We start from the raw sequence: 17,225 nt of genomic DNA, 5'->3' as shown, positions 1-17,225 counted from the left end.
GAAAAATTTTCTCCCAAGATCTCTTTCTGTCTTTAGCTCAATACCTTAAGACATTAGTAACTGCCAGTCCTGTAAGTCATTTTTCAGGAGTATATTCAGTTGAAAAGAAATGCATAAGGAGTCAGGTCTACAGAATGGCCCCCAGCAATCACATGCAAATTACCCTAACTTTGCTAATCCTGTGAGTATTATGGGATACTCACAGGAATGATGAATGGGATAAATCCCTTTCCTTTCACATATATGAAAAAGATACTTGGAATAAAAAGGTTTTATTGGAAAAGATTTTATTAAAAATTTTAAAGGTTTCTGAATTGAAGTATATGAAAAGAAGACAATTATATAAAAACATTCAGACCATGCTAAATGTTAAAATAAAAATGGCACAAAGTTTGAAAATACTATAAAGTTTAATTGTATTTCAAATAAATAAATATACTTTATATAACCTTGGATAGCATCTGTTATCATTACTTAAAAACAGTAATGTGTCTTTTAAGTATGTAAAAATTACGTAGTTGTTGACTTTATAAGGCAAGTCATCTATCACACATTTAAGAAAGCATTATACAATTCATTATCTAATTTTATAATAATGTTTTATATTTAACAAAGCCTACCATAATCCACAGGACAGAAAAATTGGCCAATAGTTTTAACTTGCATGTAAGGCATATAGTTTTTTCTTCTTGGCCATTAAGATATCGGAGAGAGTCAGCTTTATAGAGCTTAGCTTTTCCCCAGGCATCTGACTTGTGGGAGGAGACAGAGGTCAGTGAAGTTTGAGAGATCATCCTTACTCTTCGAGAAAGAAAAGATAAGACATCTCATTTGATGACAACACATGCACAGGTCAAAATGAGCTCTAATACAAGTGGATATGGAGAGGTTTTGAAGAATAAACTGGATATCCCAGGGGAGGATCAGCTGCTTGTACTGTAAGGTTTCTTAAAAGTAGTGGATGAGCTTGTATACTATAGCGTTCCTCGTCATCATTTGTGGCGTAAAGCAACTCCCATGAAAGATTGGCCCACTGACCTCTGACAGCTTCAGCATTTAACTTCCCAACTTGGATCAATAATTCTTGAAGGGTAAGTACTCTCCCAGTGTAAACTCCCTTTAAGTATGAAAGGGGTGGGACAGAAAAAAACCAAGGTTATGTTCAGGCCTTTATATTTTACTTATAAACTTAGAAAAGATTCCATTGTATTGAGGCAAACATAAACAGAAAGTGCTATGTTAAAATGTATACACAAGTTGCTTGTCTTCAGAACTAAGTCACCTGACAGCACTTCACTCAATGAACAGAAGAGCAAAATCTCATTGCTTCTCTCTTTCTTTAATATACTTTATTGATTATGTTATTACAGTTGTCCCATTTTCCTCCCTTTATTCCCCTCCGCCCTGTACAGCCCCTCCCACCAGCATTGCCCCACTTTAGTGCATGTCCATGGGTCATACATATAAGTTCTTTGGTTTCTGCATTTCCTATACTGTTTTTAACCTCCCCCTGTCTATTTTGTACCTACCATTTATGCTACTTATTATCTGTACCTTTTTCCTCCTCTATCCCCCTCCCACTACCCTGCTGATAACCCTCCATGATCTCCATTTCTGTGATTCTGTTCCTCCTCTAGTTGTTTGCTTAGTTTGGTTTTGGTTTTGTTTAGGTTCAGTTATTAATAACTGTGAGTTTGTTATCATTTTACTGCATATTTTTATCTTCTTTTTCTTAGATAAGTCTCTTTAACATTTCATATAATAAGGGCTGGGTGATGATGAACTCCTTTAACTTGACATTATGTGGGAAGCACTTTATCTGCCCTTCCATTCTAAACGATAGCTTTGCTGGATAGAGTAATCTTGAATGGAGGTCCTTGCCTTTCATGACTTGGAATATTTCTTTCCAGCCCCTTCTTGCCTGCAAGGTTTCTTTTGAGAAATCAGCTGACAGTCTTATGGGCACTCCTTTGAAGGTAACTGTCTCCTTTTCTCTTGCTGCTTTTAAGATTCTCCCCTTATCTTTAATCTTGGCTAATGTAATGATGATGTGCCTCAGTGTGTTCCTCCATGGGTCCATCTTCTTTGGGACTCTCTGAGCTTCCCAGCCTCCCTGGAAGTCTATTTCTTTTGCCAGATTGGGGAAGTTCTCCTTCATTATTTGTTCAAATAAGGTTTCAAATTCTTGCTCCTCTTCTTCTGGCACCTTTATGACTCAGATGTTGGAGCGTTTAAAGATGTCCTGGAGGTTCCTCAGCCTCTCTTCAATTTTTTGAATTCTTGTTTCTTCATTCTGTTCTGGTTGAATGTTTGTTTCTTCCTTCTGGTCCACACTATTGATTTGAGTCCCAGTGTCCTTCCCATCAGTGTTGGTTCCCTGTACATTTTCCTTTATCTCACTTAACATAGCCTTCATTTTTTCATCTAATTTGTGCCCATATTCAACCAATTCTATGATTATCCTGATTACCAGTGTTTTGAACTGCACATCTGATAAGTTGGCTATCTCTTCATCACTTAGCTGTATTTTTGCTGGAGCCTTGATCTATTGTTTCATCTGGGCCTTTTTTTTTTTTGTCTCAGTGCACCTGTTACTTGGTAAGAGCCAGAGCCTTAGGTGTTCACCAGGGCGGGGCAACCCACGTAGCTGTGTTGTGACGCTCTATGTGGGGGAGGGGTCAGAGAGGAAACAATGGAGCTTGCTACACTCTGTCAGCTTTCATTCTCTTCCTCCGCTACCCACAAGTAAATTGGGCCCTTTTGGTGCTGATTCCTGGTGAGTGGGTTTGTGCATACCCTAGGACCCTGTGGGTCTCTCTGAGGAACTCTCCCGTGAGGCTGGGAGTTTCTCCGGCTGCCGCCTCAACCCCCACAGGTGTTTTCAGTCAGAGGCTTTGAGGTTTTATTTCCCCGTACTGGAACCCTGGGTTAAGCAGTCTGTCTTGCTCCCCAGTTGTTCCTCCCAGTTTATCTGCACATAAATGTGGGACCTGGTTCGCCAGCTGCAGCCCTGCTGAGAGTCTTCTCTGTCTGGCTGCACATCCCCGCCCCTCCTACCGGTCTGGATGAATGAGTCTACTTTAACTCCTTGGTTGTCGGACTTCCATAGTTCAATTTTCTGTTGGTACTGGTTGTTTTTTGTTTCTAAATTGTTTTTGTCCTTCTTTTGATTGTGCAAGGGGGGACAGTGTGTCTACCTATGCCTCCATCTTGGCTGGAAGTCCTCCTTCTCCTTCCTTTTTCTCTATTCCTTTATCCTACCTGGCCTTAGCAATGTGTAAGTCATATACACTAGTCAGTGGGCAATCATACAATGGGCTCTTTCCAAAAACAGCTTCACTAAGATATAATGTACAGCCCATACAATTTACTTATGTAAAGTGTGCATTTCACCCATTTTTAAAATGGTTTATTCAGATATGTACAACTATCACCAGTCACTGTTAGAACATTTTCATGACCTCAAAAAGAAACCTTGTACTCTTTAGCTATTACCCTCCTATCTCTTCACTCCCCTAGGCCTAAGCAACCAATAATGTACTTTGTAACTCCAGAGGATTGCCTATTCTGAAAATTTCATATGAATGGAATCATATAATAACGTGCTCTTTTATGACTGGCGTCTGTAACTCAGCATGTTTTCAAGGTTCATTCACGTTGAGCATTTAACAGCACATCATTAGTTCTTTTATAGTCAAATAACATTCCATTGTATGGAAATACTACAATTTGTGTATTCATCAGCTGATGGACAGTTGGGTTATTTCCACCTTTTGGCAATTACAAATAACACTGCTATCAACATCCACGTACGTATTTTTATTTATAGTGATCTTTTTGTTTCTCTTGGTTATATCAGGGAGGACCCCCCCCCCCCAAAGCTGGAATTATCTTTTGGAGGGCGGGCCCCTTGTAGTACAGGCTTCCCCTACTAGGTGAGTGTTCTAGAAACCCATCTGTACCAGTGTACCAACTGGCATAGTTGTGAGAGGCTATGTTTAGCTTCAGTGAATTTTTTCTGAAGACTCTTTCAATGTGCTTTTCCATTTCATGATGGGTGATTTACGAGCACACCTGCCTACACTGTGCTGAGTGTTCAGCAGTTTTTGACCCAAAATGTCATGACCCCCCATGCCCTACCCTCCCTATTCACCTGATCTCACCTTGAGTGACTTTGTTTTGTTTCCCTGGATGAAAACTGTCCTCGAGGGAAATGTTTTACCAATGTGGAAGAGGTGAAACAAAAAATGGCAGAAGTGCTAAAAGGCATCAAAATTGATGAATTCAAAGACAGCTTTGAGCAGTGGAAAAAACCTCCTGATAGGTGTGTTGCATCAAATGGAGAGTACTTTTAAGGTGACTGAAGTTGTAACATGTAAGAATACACAATTTTTTATAAATACCAGTTTTTTTAGGGTCCCCCTTCATATAGCTAGGAGTACTGTAACTGGGTCAGAGGTAATTCTACATTTAATTATTTAAGAAACTGCCAGGATGTTTCTGAAGGTGACTGCACCATTTTACATTTCTGCCAGTACTGTATTAGAGTTCCAATTTCTCCATATCCTTGCCAACACTAACTATGTGACTTTTTCATGTTAGCCATCCTGGTGTGCATGAAGTGATATTTCGTTGTAGTTTTGATTTGCATTTCTCTGATGAGTCCCGGATTAGGGACCATATGCACCTGAATGGGGGATCAAACACACAACCTAAGTATGTGCCCTGACCAGGAATCAAACCAGCAAACTTTCAGTTACAGGAGGACACTCCAACCTACTGAGCCACACTGGCAATTTCTGATGTCTGTTTTTCTCCCCTGGTGTATGGGTCAGACTTTCCTATTTTGTTTTTTTCCCATGTCTCATAATTTTTGTTGAAAGCTGAACATTCTAGTTAACACTGTAACAATTCTGGGTACTGATCCTCTCCTCCCCCTCGGTTAAGACTTGTTATTTGCCTAATAGTTTAGTGACTTTTTGGATGACTTCAGTGAAATTAATCCCTACGTCCCTGCCAGGTGTGAAGTCTCTGATGTTGCTCCTTTGGAGTGCAGCCTTGTGAAGGCCCACAGTTACAATGGGACGCCCATGGTTTGGGCAGGGCTCTCTCTCTCTGTTTAGCATTCACACCCAGGTGTTCAACACCCCTGATTGATCTACATTTTCAACAATAACCTGGGGCTCCACAGACTGATCCAATTTAATTTGGGATCCTTTGAAAGAATAGCTCTGGAGATGAATATCTGAGATTCGTTGTGACCCCAGGAGTGGCAGGGGTGGGGGAGGGGCTCTTCTCTATTCTTTTCTTTCTGGGTTCTCTCACTTCATCTATCCAGCCTACAGTTTAGATTTTATCTTTAATGAATTTACCAAATGACTCTTAATTACTGTTCCCTACAACATCCATAGTTTTTGAGAGAATCTTAGGCTTCAATGTGTCCACATTGTTTTGCAGCTAACGTTGGTTCTTTTGGAAAGAGATTCATTTTGTTTGTCTGTTTGTTTAATGGTTTGCTTCTCTAACTGGGCAAACCTTTTGAGCCAGAGCTCTGAATCTGAAGGTGAGATAATGATGTACTTCTCTCTGAGTGGTACCTCAGCTTTAGTAGATAACTGCTTGGTAGAGGAGGAGCAGTAACCTCAGGTCTTCTTGTCCTGTCTCTCCCAGTGCGGAACCTCCACTGGACGGGGATGCAAGGGTGATGGGGACACTAGTATTCGCAGTGACTCCATGTCCAGGTTAAAGTCTCCACCCAATGAGTTGGACTGTCCAGAAAGGAGTTCTCACCTCTTGACTACACATGCTCAGAAGCTAGCCTCACAACAGGTTGCTGAGAGTAAGATGAGAATGGCTAAAGTCCTGCCTCTCTCAGGAAAAGTCCTCCGACTGGCAGCTGAGGGGAGAGGGAACTCTGTTCTTGGCCATGCAGTCTGGATGAATGTTTCTATCTTACTGAGCTGAGGGAAAACAGGTCTTGGTGCAAATACTTCAGTCTCTGACTGTACTTACTGGGTTTTAGTTGATTTTCTTGAATAAATATTTCTTCATTTGCTGTATGCTTTTAGAATAATTTCCAAGACTTTAAAGGACTGTCTTTAAAAATAATTTTCATTATTTTCATTTGGGAGCACATCTGCAGAGCTTGTTAGGCTATAATGCCAGACAAGGAGCCCATAATAAGCTTGTAGCATTGAGTTTTTCATACTCTGCCCACTCAGTGAAATTTTAAATGCAATTAGAACCAGTACTATATTTTAAAAACTTATTGACTATTTGGAGTGAATTTCTTAATTTTAACTTTCTTAATTTTCACAGGTCACACATGCTTCAAATAATGTGTAACTATCAGCAAAAGAAATACTTTGCCACTACAAATTAAATTTTCTCCTGGAGTCAAATCCAAAGTGATAATGCATACAGTTGAATTTAGCAGACACACAATCCTTTTAGTCAAACATGCTATAGCAAATCACATTTATCTGACTATCCTATTGGTCAGTTATTACACAGTGACAACACAACATTTTTAATTGGCTCCTATTAAGTTTGTAAAAGTAAATATTCAGTCATTTTACACCCGAAGTGAGTTGGCCATAAAGTCATGATTACGAATGTCTTAAAACTGTAATTAATATGTAGAATGTCATAGCTCTATCACTAGTTCAAATACTTTATAACCAATTTCTGCTCTTGAAGGTAATATATAAAAAGTCAGTTTTAATCTTACCATATTTGGATCATACCCCAGAGAAAACAAGTATGGCTTTTCTTGTAAAACTGCTTCTTTCCACTTTTCATCAGATACCGAACCAATGTACCAGTCACTTTCATATTCTTCAAGGTAGTTAGTTAGCTCTTTAAAATCTTCTATTGGACCTAAACTTCCTTTATCAACCATCAGTTTCAGAGTATACCTAAAAAATGCAGAAACAAAGAATTTTAGAATTTAAAAAATTTTATCAACCCTATAAATGAAATAGATTTTAATCAATATTTTGAAGATATTAAACTGAAGTGATACATATTTCATATTAAAAGTGTGAAATAATAGAGTTAAGAAATCCAAATAAAAAATAAGTTCCCCACCCAAAGAAAACAAAACATAAACTAAAGTGTATTCCTGATCATCACAATACATACTAGGCAATTTTTTCGGTTTTAAGAAAATGATTACTTTCCAAAATTAAAAATGATGGTGTATCTCCTTCTAGGTTATTAAAAAACTCAACAGTTTCCTGCCACTGTTATAACTTGTATAGAATCAAAATGAATTACCTGAAAGCTTTCAGTGCTAGCTGGAACAGTTCTGGCTTTTCGGTCAGCCAGTCAAAGGCAACAGACCAAGGCAAAACACCACTGTAAACTCTCAATATATGAGCAGGAGTAGGGTCTATATTGCATACTCCAAACAAACTAAAATAACAAGTCATTACTACATGAACATAAAAGTCCTTTAAAACTTTGTCATTTGCAATTTCTTCCAGCACATCTGGGACATTTTCTTCTGAAGGAAAACATTCCAACTGCCTTAACACAAACTGGTACCAGTCTTCTGGAAACAATAAGCTCATCTCCCTCATTTTGGACTTAGGCAAACAGTCAGACATCCACTCTTCAGGTAAGCTTAACAGGTGAGAATGAGAACAACTGAACTCCATGAGTGGAATATAGGCCACACCTTCTTGTTTTCCTTTGTCAATAGCAGGGTATCCCAGTATAACTGCTTTGTAAAGACTATTTTCAGGAACTTTGCCTATAGAAGGATTGCCAACCACCTGTGATTCTACTGATCCTGGGAGAGGCAAATTTTTACTTTGCAAAACTTTTAATTGATCTTTTTCTTCATTTCCTTTTTTGGTGGTTGGCTCATCACCCAAAACATCATCAGACCAGTCATCTAAAGTTTCTGAATTTAAGCTAACTGAGTCTTCTGGGGATTTGTTTTGTGGTGAAGTATTCAAAGTGGGCAGAATTATTAGAGATGCTTTCTCTTTATTGTCAGTTTTGTGAACATGTTCCTGTGTGCTGGACCTTCTGGAGCAGTAATGAATGAGTATCCACACAAGTACTTTAATAAGGTCACCTTTAAATTCAATTAAGTTATCATGAGAATCTATTATGCCAGAGAGGACATTCCTGGCATCAGAATAGAGTTTCACAGGCAAAACAGTACAGGGTGTCAAGACATTTCCAAAGTGTCCATTAATGGAACATATTTTTGCATATTCTTCTTGTGCAAAGGCACCTTCAAAAACTTCATCAACTCTTCCAGCTTCAGCAGTATGACATGATGTCTCTTGCAATTCTAACCCCTGAGGAAATTAAAAAGTATGCAAATTTATGATCACTTATTACACACAGAAAAGCAACTAGTATTGTAAATGCCCATGAACTTGTTTCTCAAAATAAAAATATAAAAAAATGTGAAAATTTTCTTTAACTCAAGAGCTACACCTTAACTCAAACTTAACAGTACTTAAGGCATCTGCTGTTGAATACAGAGATAAAAATAATCCCACCATTTCAAAATAAATTATAGAAACTCCACTAGAAATCAACAAAACAATTTTATTGAACATGACTATAATTTAAAAAAAACTATATCTGTAGTCAAGTTTGAACCACACTCAAAAAAAACTTTTAAATTATAGTAATTTTTTGAGGGAAAAAAGTAAAATTAGAATGACACAATGTGCACAGTAGTTTTGTGTCCTTTCCATCCCACTTTGTATGAGAGCATTACTCTGTTGTGTGGATAGACCATAATTTACTTAACCATTCTCATGTTCCAGTGTTTTAGTATAATAACATAGTAATAATAATGAAGATTTATGTATCTGATTACTGTCTGTCTCCTCCGACTATGATGTAAGCTTCATAGAGCAGTGCTCCTTCGGTTATTACTACATACGCAGTGCCTCAACCAGTATGTGGCATACAGTAGGTACGCAACAAATATATGTTGAAAGAAATATTATGAATACGTTTTTAGAACCTTTTAAAAATTGATTTTAGAGAAAAAGGAAGGGAGAAGAAAGGGGGGAGAGAGAGAAAAGGAAACACTGATTTCTGGTTCCACTTATTTATGCATTTATTGGTTGATTCTTGTATGTGTTCTTGTTGGGGGATCAAACCCGCAGCCTTAGCGTACCAGAACAATGCTCTAACCAACTGAGCTACCGGCCAGGGCCTGAATATATTCTTACGTAAAGTTTAAATACATTTTGATTACTGCCCCAAAAGGAATCAAATGAAGATGTATCAGGTCCTTGCTTACTATTATTATTGCTGTTTATTTGTTTATACATTTTTACAAAACTATTATTACCTTTAATAAAAGGTAATTCTGTCAGAATTTATTATGATCCAGGGAGAAAACATGAAATGTGACATCAGAACCCATTTTTAAAGCATGGAATACCAGATGCTAGCACACAACCCTGAGTAGGTCACCTAACTTGAGATTCCTTTTCCTTCTCTTTCAAAGAAAAATAATACTAGCACATAGCATTGTGAAGATTAAAGTAACAAAAGTACTTTGTAAACTTTAAAGCGTTATACAAATGTTAGTGGCCCTGCTAGTGTGGCTCAATGGATTGAGTGCCGGTTTGCGAACCCAAAAGTCACAGGTTTGATTCCCAGTTGGGGCATGTGCCTGGGTTGTGGGTCAGGTCCCCCGTATGGGGTGTGGGAAGGCAACCACATATTGTTGTTTCTCTCCCTGTCTTTCTCCCTCCCTTCCCCTTCTCTAAAAATAAATAAAATCTTTAAAAAACATAGATAGTATATAGCTAAGCAAGCTCATGTCCAAAAACACTGAAAAAGAAAAAAACAGTGCCACCAAAAGATATGTCTTTATACCACATCATGGAGCGCAAAAGGTCGGTAAAAGGACCCACTTTATTAGGTTCTATAAGCAACTCTAATAAAGCATTTTACTCTAACAGGAAGAAGAAAAACACATGGTGTACCAGGTAGGAGCAGTGGGATCAAAAGGTTTTCATTAAATTGAGAATGATGTATGGTATAGGTGTGAAAAAGATCTGAGTCATACGTTTGAGATGCTCACTAGACAGGGATTGAAGAAGCAGGACTGGATGAAAATTGGGAATGTATATTTTGTTATTGTGTTCTGTTGCACAATCAATGCTAGTTTGTCTATTGATACGTGTATACTGAAATATACTTTAAGACCCCCAGGTGTTTTCAGAGGTTAACTAAAAGATACTCTTTCAAACTGAGTTATTAAGTATTTGATGTGTACATAATAAGTAAAATTTTTTACACATGTATTATAAAAATACATTCGTTGGCAAAAGTACATTTACAGTTGTGAGTACATGAAACACAGAGTTTATTCTTAAATTATTTTAATTAATTATTGTATTACTGATTTGTATTACAACTGTAAATCTACTTTTGCCCAGCCCTGGACTAGAGAGGTTTCAAATGCACACTGACCTTAATGTTAATATAGCAATAAGTATAGCCATGTTCTAGAATCACTATCCATATTAAACGATCCTGAAAACGGCCCAAGTAATGAGAACCAGGTAAGAGGAGACCTAAAAGAAATTGAAGAAAAAAGAAAAATAAGTAATTATTCAAGCTTGTTTTATTTTGCCACATGCACCTTCAAAATTGATAACACACTTTGAACTAATTCATAATTCCTTGGACTGTCTCTTTACGTCAAAAATAGAAATGACTATTCTTTGCATATTATAAGGCATTAAATTAATCACTCTACAGGTAATAATACATAAAAATTCAAGGATCTAGTTTCCAGAAAAACAATAAATCAGAACCTGCCATATAAAATCCTAACTACTTTTTAAAAAATACTAGGAAAAGTATTAAACACTGTATAAAAGAGCCAACTTCACAATAATGACTTAAAACATTGTGGATATTTTTATATACATGCATAAAAATGTTCTGTGGTATTAAAATTTACATAAGATGCTGTCTATTACATTATAAAAATACTTTTGAAACTAGTTTTTCTCTCACATTGTGCCTGTGATTTGCCCATGTTGACTGCAAACACTTTGGTCATTCATTGTAAGAGCATTGAGAATTCATTATATGAACATAGTTGAATTTAAATATTCATTTCCTATTTAATAGACATTTCAGATGCTTCCAATTTTTCACTATTTTAATAATAGTACAGAAATTATTTCTGTGTAAATCTGCTTGTACAAGGTGTCATGCAGGAAAGAGTTAACATAGCAAAAGTAACTGATATCCTTTGAAAGGCCTGCTTCCAAAGTTGTTTGACTGGCATCTGAGAACTTGTATTTCAGTGCAAACAATACAGTTTGTACTGAACACTGGCTTTTCTTGTGGGAGTCTGAAATTTTGGCATGCACTAGGCAGAGAGGGGTGCCTCATGACCAGCCTCAATAAAAGACCTAGGAATTAGGTCTCAAATAAGAATCCCTGGTAGTGAAGATCTAACACATTGTCACAACACACTGCTAAGGAATTAAGCACATTCTGTGTGACTACACCAGGGGAGGACACCTGGAAGTTTGCATCTAGTCTCTTACCCATGTGACCTTTCCCTTTGCTGATCTTGCGGTACATCCCTTAGATATAAAGTATCTCAGTAACACTATACACTGAATCCTGAATCCTCCTAGCAAATCATCAAACCTAGGAATGGTCTTGGGGACCCCAAAACAGATGTGTAAGAGCTCCTCTAGAATTGGAATCAATGGATCATGGACTCTAAAACTGGAATCACTAGGCAATGGGATAGGCCCATCTTCACTACAGACTGTAAGTTTACCATTCAACGTGGTTTTATGTACATTATGTACAAGGAAATATGTACATTTCCTTCTAGCAGGGTTTGGGACTTCTTGTTCCCCATACCCAAGTCAATACTGGGTAATGTCAGACTTTGTACATTTTTGCCAATCAGATGTGTGTAAAATGTTACCTCATTTTTTCCCCAGGAAATACTTTATAACACACTTTTTGGTGGAGTGTAACTGATTTGATAATAAAGCATAATTTCTACTTTATTACTAAAGTATTTATTATTTCAGATATAAGTTTAATATTATAAGTATTTAAAAAAGTGGCACAGCATTGCATAATAAAAATTAATTGGAACTGGATAAAAATATAGAATATTTACTGTAAGAAAGGAAAATAATTATTCATAAAAATTTTGTACTATAAAGTTTTTTCTAACATATATAATCATAGGTAAATAGAAATGTTCAACCCAAGTAAACATTTCATTCAAATTCAAATTTTAAATTGCTAGTCTGACTGGCCTCAGTTTGCTAGGAAGTGACTGAACGCTTCTAAAACGAGCATCAAGGGGCAAGGCCTATGCCAGGAGACAATACACTGTTGTCATCAGCTTACACCTTATCTAAAACCAACCCTGACAAGTATAACATAGCTGAATTTGCAGTTAGTGTACCATGAAATTATAAAAGTAACATAAAATTGTAATTATAAAATTAGTTCATTCTCATCAAAATCTTGCTAATTTACATAGCGCTTCATTTTGGCAGGCAACCAATCAGTGACCAAAGCCTTCATGTTATCATGCCCTGTAACTCTGTATAGACACTAATAATATATGAGCAAACATCCTTAAGCAATTCAGTCTGATATTATGTAAAGCTAGTTTTTGCTCTTTATGGGTCTAAATCTATTGCATCTACTTGATATGAACTCATTGTAAGTACATAAAAATTTTGCAAGGTAAGTGTTTTCATGTTTCAATGATAAGGCTACAACCTGATTTTATTCAGAAAATGTTTTTCAAAAATGATCAAATCACCATAAAATTCTCCCTTAGTATTTTTATTTTATAACTTTACCTCAAAATAAGGACCAGGAGAGATTCATCTTTCACATTTAGTCTTTCTACCTGCATATCAGAGTACTAGGGTCTGCATAATGGTTGGCTCAAAAGACTGTTTTTCTTTTTTATTTTTTTAATTTATTTTTTCCTTTTTATTTTTATTGTTTTTAAACTTTTTTATTGATTATGCCATTACATTTGTTCTATTCCCTCCTCCATTCCCCTCCACCCTGCATACCCCTCCCCCACCATTTCCCCCTTTAGTTCATGAACACGTGTCTCAAATTCTTTAGATTCTGTATTTCCCCTACTATTCTTACCCTCCCCCTCTTTTCTATCTACTGTCTATGCTACTTTTTTTCTGTACCTTCTCCCCCCTTCTCCTCCTCCCACTCCCCTGTTGCTAACCCTCCATGTGATCTTCATTTCTATGGTTCACTCCTGATCTAGCTGTCCTCTTAATTTGCTTTTGTTTTAGGTGTGGTTGTTAATAACTGTGAGTTTGCTGTCTTTTCATTGTTCATCTTTTTTATCTTCTTCTTCTTAGATAAGTCCCTTTAACATTTCATATAATAAGGGCTTGGTGATGATGAACTCCTTGAACTTGACCTTATCGGAGAAGCACTTTATCTGCCCTTCCATTCTAAATGAAAGTTTTGCTGGATAGAGTAATCTTGGTTGTAGGTCTTTGGATTTCATGACTTGGAATACCTCTTTCCAGCCCCTTCTTGCCTGTAAGGTCTCTTTTGAGAAGTCAGCTGACAGTCTGATGGGAACTCCTTTGTAGGTGACTGTCCCCTTAGCTCTTGCTGCTTCTAGGATTCTCTCCATTTTAATCTTGGCTAATGTAATGATGATGTGTCTTGGTGTGTTCCTTCTTGGGTCCAACTTCTTTGGGACTCTCTGAGCTTCCTGGATTTCCTGGAAGTCTATTTCCTCTGCCAGAATGGGGAAGTTCTCTTTTATTATTTGTTCAAATAAGGTTTCCACTAGTGACTCTTCCCCTTCTGGTACCCCTATAATTCAAATGTTGGAACGTTTAAAGATGTCCTGGAGGTTCCTAAGCTTCTCCTCATTTTTCTGAATTCTTATTTCTTCATTCTTTTCTGTTTGATCATTTTTTTCTTCCTTCTGGTCCACTCTCTTGATTTGAGTCCGAATTTTCTTTCCATTACTATTGGTTTCCTTTGTATTACCATTCATTTCAACTAGTTTAGCTTCCATATGTTTCTCTAATTTGTGATTAAAATCAACCAGTTCTGTAAGGATCCTGATAACCAGTGTTTTGAACTGTGCATCTGAAAGACTGGCTATTTCTTCATCGCTTAGATCCATCGGTTCTGGGGCTCTGAGTTGTCCTAGAGCCATTTTTGGTCTATTCGTGCCGTTAAGTAAGCGGAGCGAAGCCTTAGTTGTTTACCAGGACGGGGTGACCCAGGTCGCTGGTTTGTGACGCTGTGTGTGGGGGTGTGGTCAGAGAGGGAGCAATGGCGGTCCTCTCTGCTAGCCCAGTCCGTCCAGTCACACCACTCGCCCCGGGCCTGTTTATCTGATCGGAATTGTGGGAGCCTGCTGCCCCGCCCAGGCTTCCCTCCTCACTGGTTTATCCGCACGCAGGTGCACGACCGACTGCAGACAGCAGACAGCCCGCCGAGCCTCTTCCCTGTGTGCTCCCGTAGCTAGCCCGCGATCAGCGCCTTTGGCTGCTCGCGCACACACCGTGCACCACCTGTTGGGGGATTTTTTCTTGCCAACCTGTTCCGCTGCTGGCTTCGCTCCTCTTACCGGTTTAGCTGAGCATTTCGTTGTCTTCGGACTCCGTATTGTCGATTTTCTGTGTGGCTTGGTTGTGTTTATTGTTGTTAAAAATAGTTGTTCTTAGATTTGGTTGTGCACAGAGGCAAGGTGGTTCCACCTACATCTCCATCTTGGCGGAAGTCCAAAAGACTGTTTTTCTATATGTTCATGTCTTTGTATTTCAAATATTGGGCTAGCCAAAAGTCCATATGGTTTTTTCATAAAATAAAAGACACATTTTTCATTTTTATCAATAACTTAATTGATTTGAATATTTTGAGTATGTCAGCTGATCTTCTGCATGGTATAACGCTGCCTGTTCTCAATTAATGTTTTGATTTGATCACTGTCAATTTCAACGGGTCTACCTGACCATGGAGCATTGTCCAGTGAGAAATCTCCAGCACGAAAGTTCGCAAACCACTTTTAACATGTTCAATCAGTCACAGCACCTTCTCTATACACTGCACAAATCTTTTGTGTTCCAGTTCCATTTTTACCTTTCTTGAAATAATAAAAACATAATATGCCAAAAATGTTGCATATTTCCTTCCATCTCTGACATTAAATTATGCAAAAATTCACTAATTTTTATAGGTTTTTAAAAAAAATGCATGCTGATAGGACAGATATCATAATACAATCAAACAAAAATTGTTTTGAATGAAGTTCAAGACAACCAAGCACTACTTGAGCTATCTTACAGAAAAAACCAAATGCACTTTTTGGCCAACCCAATATATTAGTGAGAATTTAAGCATAATTTAAGCACAACCCATTTACTTACCTAAACTTCCTGTTGCCATTGCAGACTTCAGTGCAGCGGTCAAACTTGGGATCATCTGGTAGTAGTACACTGTATCTGCACACACGCAGGCTGCGGTGCCCACCACTCCCGGCCAACTCTGAACAGGTCGGGGAAACCCCACCAAGAACAGAGGAAGGGTGAAGAGGGGGAGTAGAGGAGAAGAGAGTAGTGTAGAAAACACTATGAAGACCAACACGAACGGAGAGAAAACCATGTTGAGTATACATAAAGTGGTGGTTGATTTTCTACGTTTTTTGTCTGTCCATGATGCCAAAAGTATAGCCACAGCAAACTGCAGTTTAGAGATAAACTGAATCAGACGATCACGCATGATACCAACCTGTAGAGACATAAAAATAATTTTTTATTCTCAAAGAATCTTTAGTATTCCTTTTTTATTCTTAAAAATATTTTTAATTCTTATTCTTTGTTCTATTCATTTCATGATTTTTCAAGCTCATAAAAGGAAAACTGTATAATTTTATTACTGCCCCCATATTTTTGAGGATAAAGCCTTTATTTGAAATTCTTTGTTATTCTCCAACCTTACAATTAATAAATGAGACTCTATTTTTTAAAGTTTGGCCTCCCTTAAAAAAAGTAGTGCTAACAGTTCTCTTTAGTAATGTCTGTATCTCAAGGTAGACTAAGCTTTGCATTACATGCTCATTAAGTCATGGGAACTAGAAATGATAAACAGTCAAGCAACCATCCTTAATTTACCCTAATTTTAGAGAGCATTTTAAAGATGAAGAAACTAAAGTAATGCCACAAGACAAACCTCAATAGATTGAAATCATACTAAGTATGTTCACAAAAATCACACAAAATGTTTTTCAACCAAAACAAAATAAAATCAATAGTAGAAAGAAATCTGAAAATTAAAAACACACATTCCTAAATAAACAATGAAAGATGAAATCACAAGATAAATAGGAAAATATTTTGAAATAAATGAAACAAAAAATACAACATAACAAAACCTGTGATATAGCTAAAACAGTTCTCAGAGGGAAATCTATAGCTTTAAATGCCTGTATTAAAGAGAAGAATGCTCTTAAATCAGTATCTTAATCTTCTACCTTAGGAAACTAGAGAAATCACAAAACAAAGAGCAAACTAAACCTCAAGTAAACAGAAAGAAGGAAATAAAGATTAGAGCACAAAATAATAAAATAGAGAAAAACAACAGAAAAAAATCAATGAAACCAAAAGCTGGTTTCTTGAGATCAACAAAACTGACAACCTTTTAGCTAGACTGACCAAGAAATAGAAGACTCAAATTACTAAAATCATGAAAGAGAGAGGTAATATTATCCTACAGGAAAAATAAAAAAGGATTATAATACCATCAACAACCGTATGCCAATAAATCAGAACACAAAGATGAAACTATAAGTTCTTAGAAAGACATAAATTACCAAAACTGACTCAAGAATAGAAAGTCAGCCCTGGCTGGTGTGGCTCAGTGGCTTGAGCACCAGCCTGTGAACCAAAGGGTCTCTGGTTTGATTCCCAGTCAGGGCACATGCCTGGGTTGAGAAGCCAGGTCCCCAGTAGGGGGTGCATGAGAAGCAACCACACACTGATGTTTCTCTCTCTCTTTTTCTCCCTCCCTTCCCCACTATCTAAAGATAAAATAAATAAAAAATCTTTAAGAATAGAAAATCAAAACAGACCTGTAACAAGTAAAAAAATCTGAATTAGTAATTTTAAAGCTACCCACAGAGAAAAGTTAGGTCCAGATAACTTCTATACTACAAAATACTACGTATTACAAAA

The 17,225-nt window shown here is 37.2% G+C and overlaps 1 protein-coding gene across 1 annotated transcript in view; it reads right to left on the bottom strand.

The window, feature by feature from the left end:
- Positions 1 to 17,225, bottom strand: part of PCNX4 (pecanex 4) — a 34,940-nt gene continuing 17,715 nt past the window's right edge. Inside the window, exons 7-11 of the mRNA XM_037132379.2 lie at positions 15,423 to 15,783; positions 10,465 to 10,568; positions 7,279 to 8,315; positions 6,731 to 6,917; positions 1 to 1,117 (exon numbers count right to left, since the gene is read on the bottom strand). Coding sequence (XP_036988274.2) covers positions 866 to 1,117; positions 6,731 to 6,917; positions 7,279 to 8,315; positions 10,465 to 10,568; positions 15,423 to 15,783 — 1,941 coding nt within the window. The 3' untranslated portion in view covers positions 1 to 865. The remainder of the gene's footprint in view (positions 1,118 to 6,730; positions 6,918 to 7,278; positions 8,316 to 10,464; positions 10,569 to 15,422; positions 15,784 to 17,225) is intronic.

This window comes from Artibeus jamaicensis, unplaced genomic scaffold (genome assembly GCF_021234435.1).
Source record: "Artibeus jamaicensis isolate MK-2021 breed Jamaican fruit bat unplaced genomic scaffold, CSHL_Jam_final contig_851, whole genome shotgun sequence".
Lineage (NCBI taxonomy): Eukaryota > Metazoa > Chordata > Mammalia > Chiroptera > Phyllostomidae > Artibeus > Artibeus jamaicensis.
This window is presented reverse-complemented; position numbering and strand designations above follow the sequence as displayed.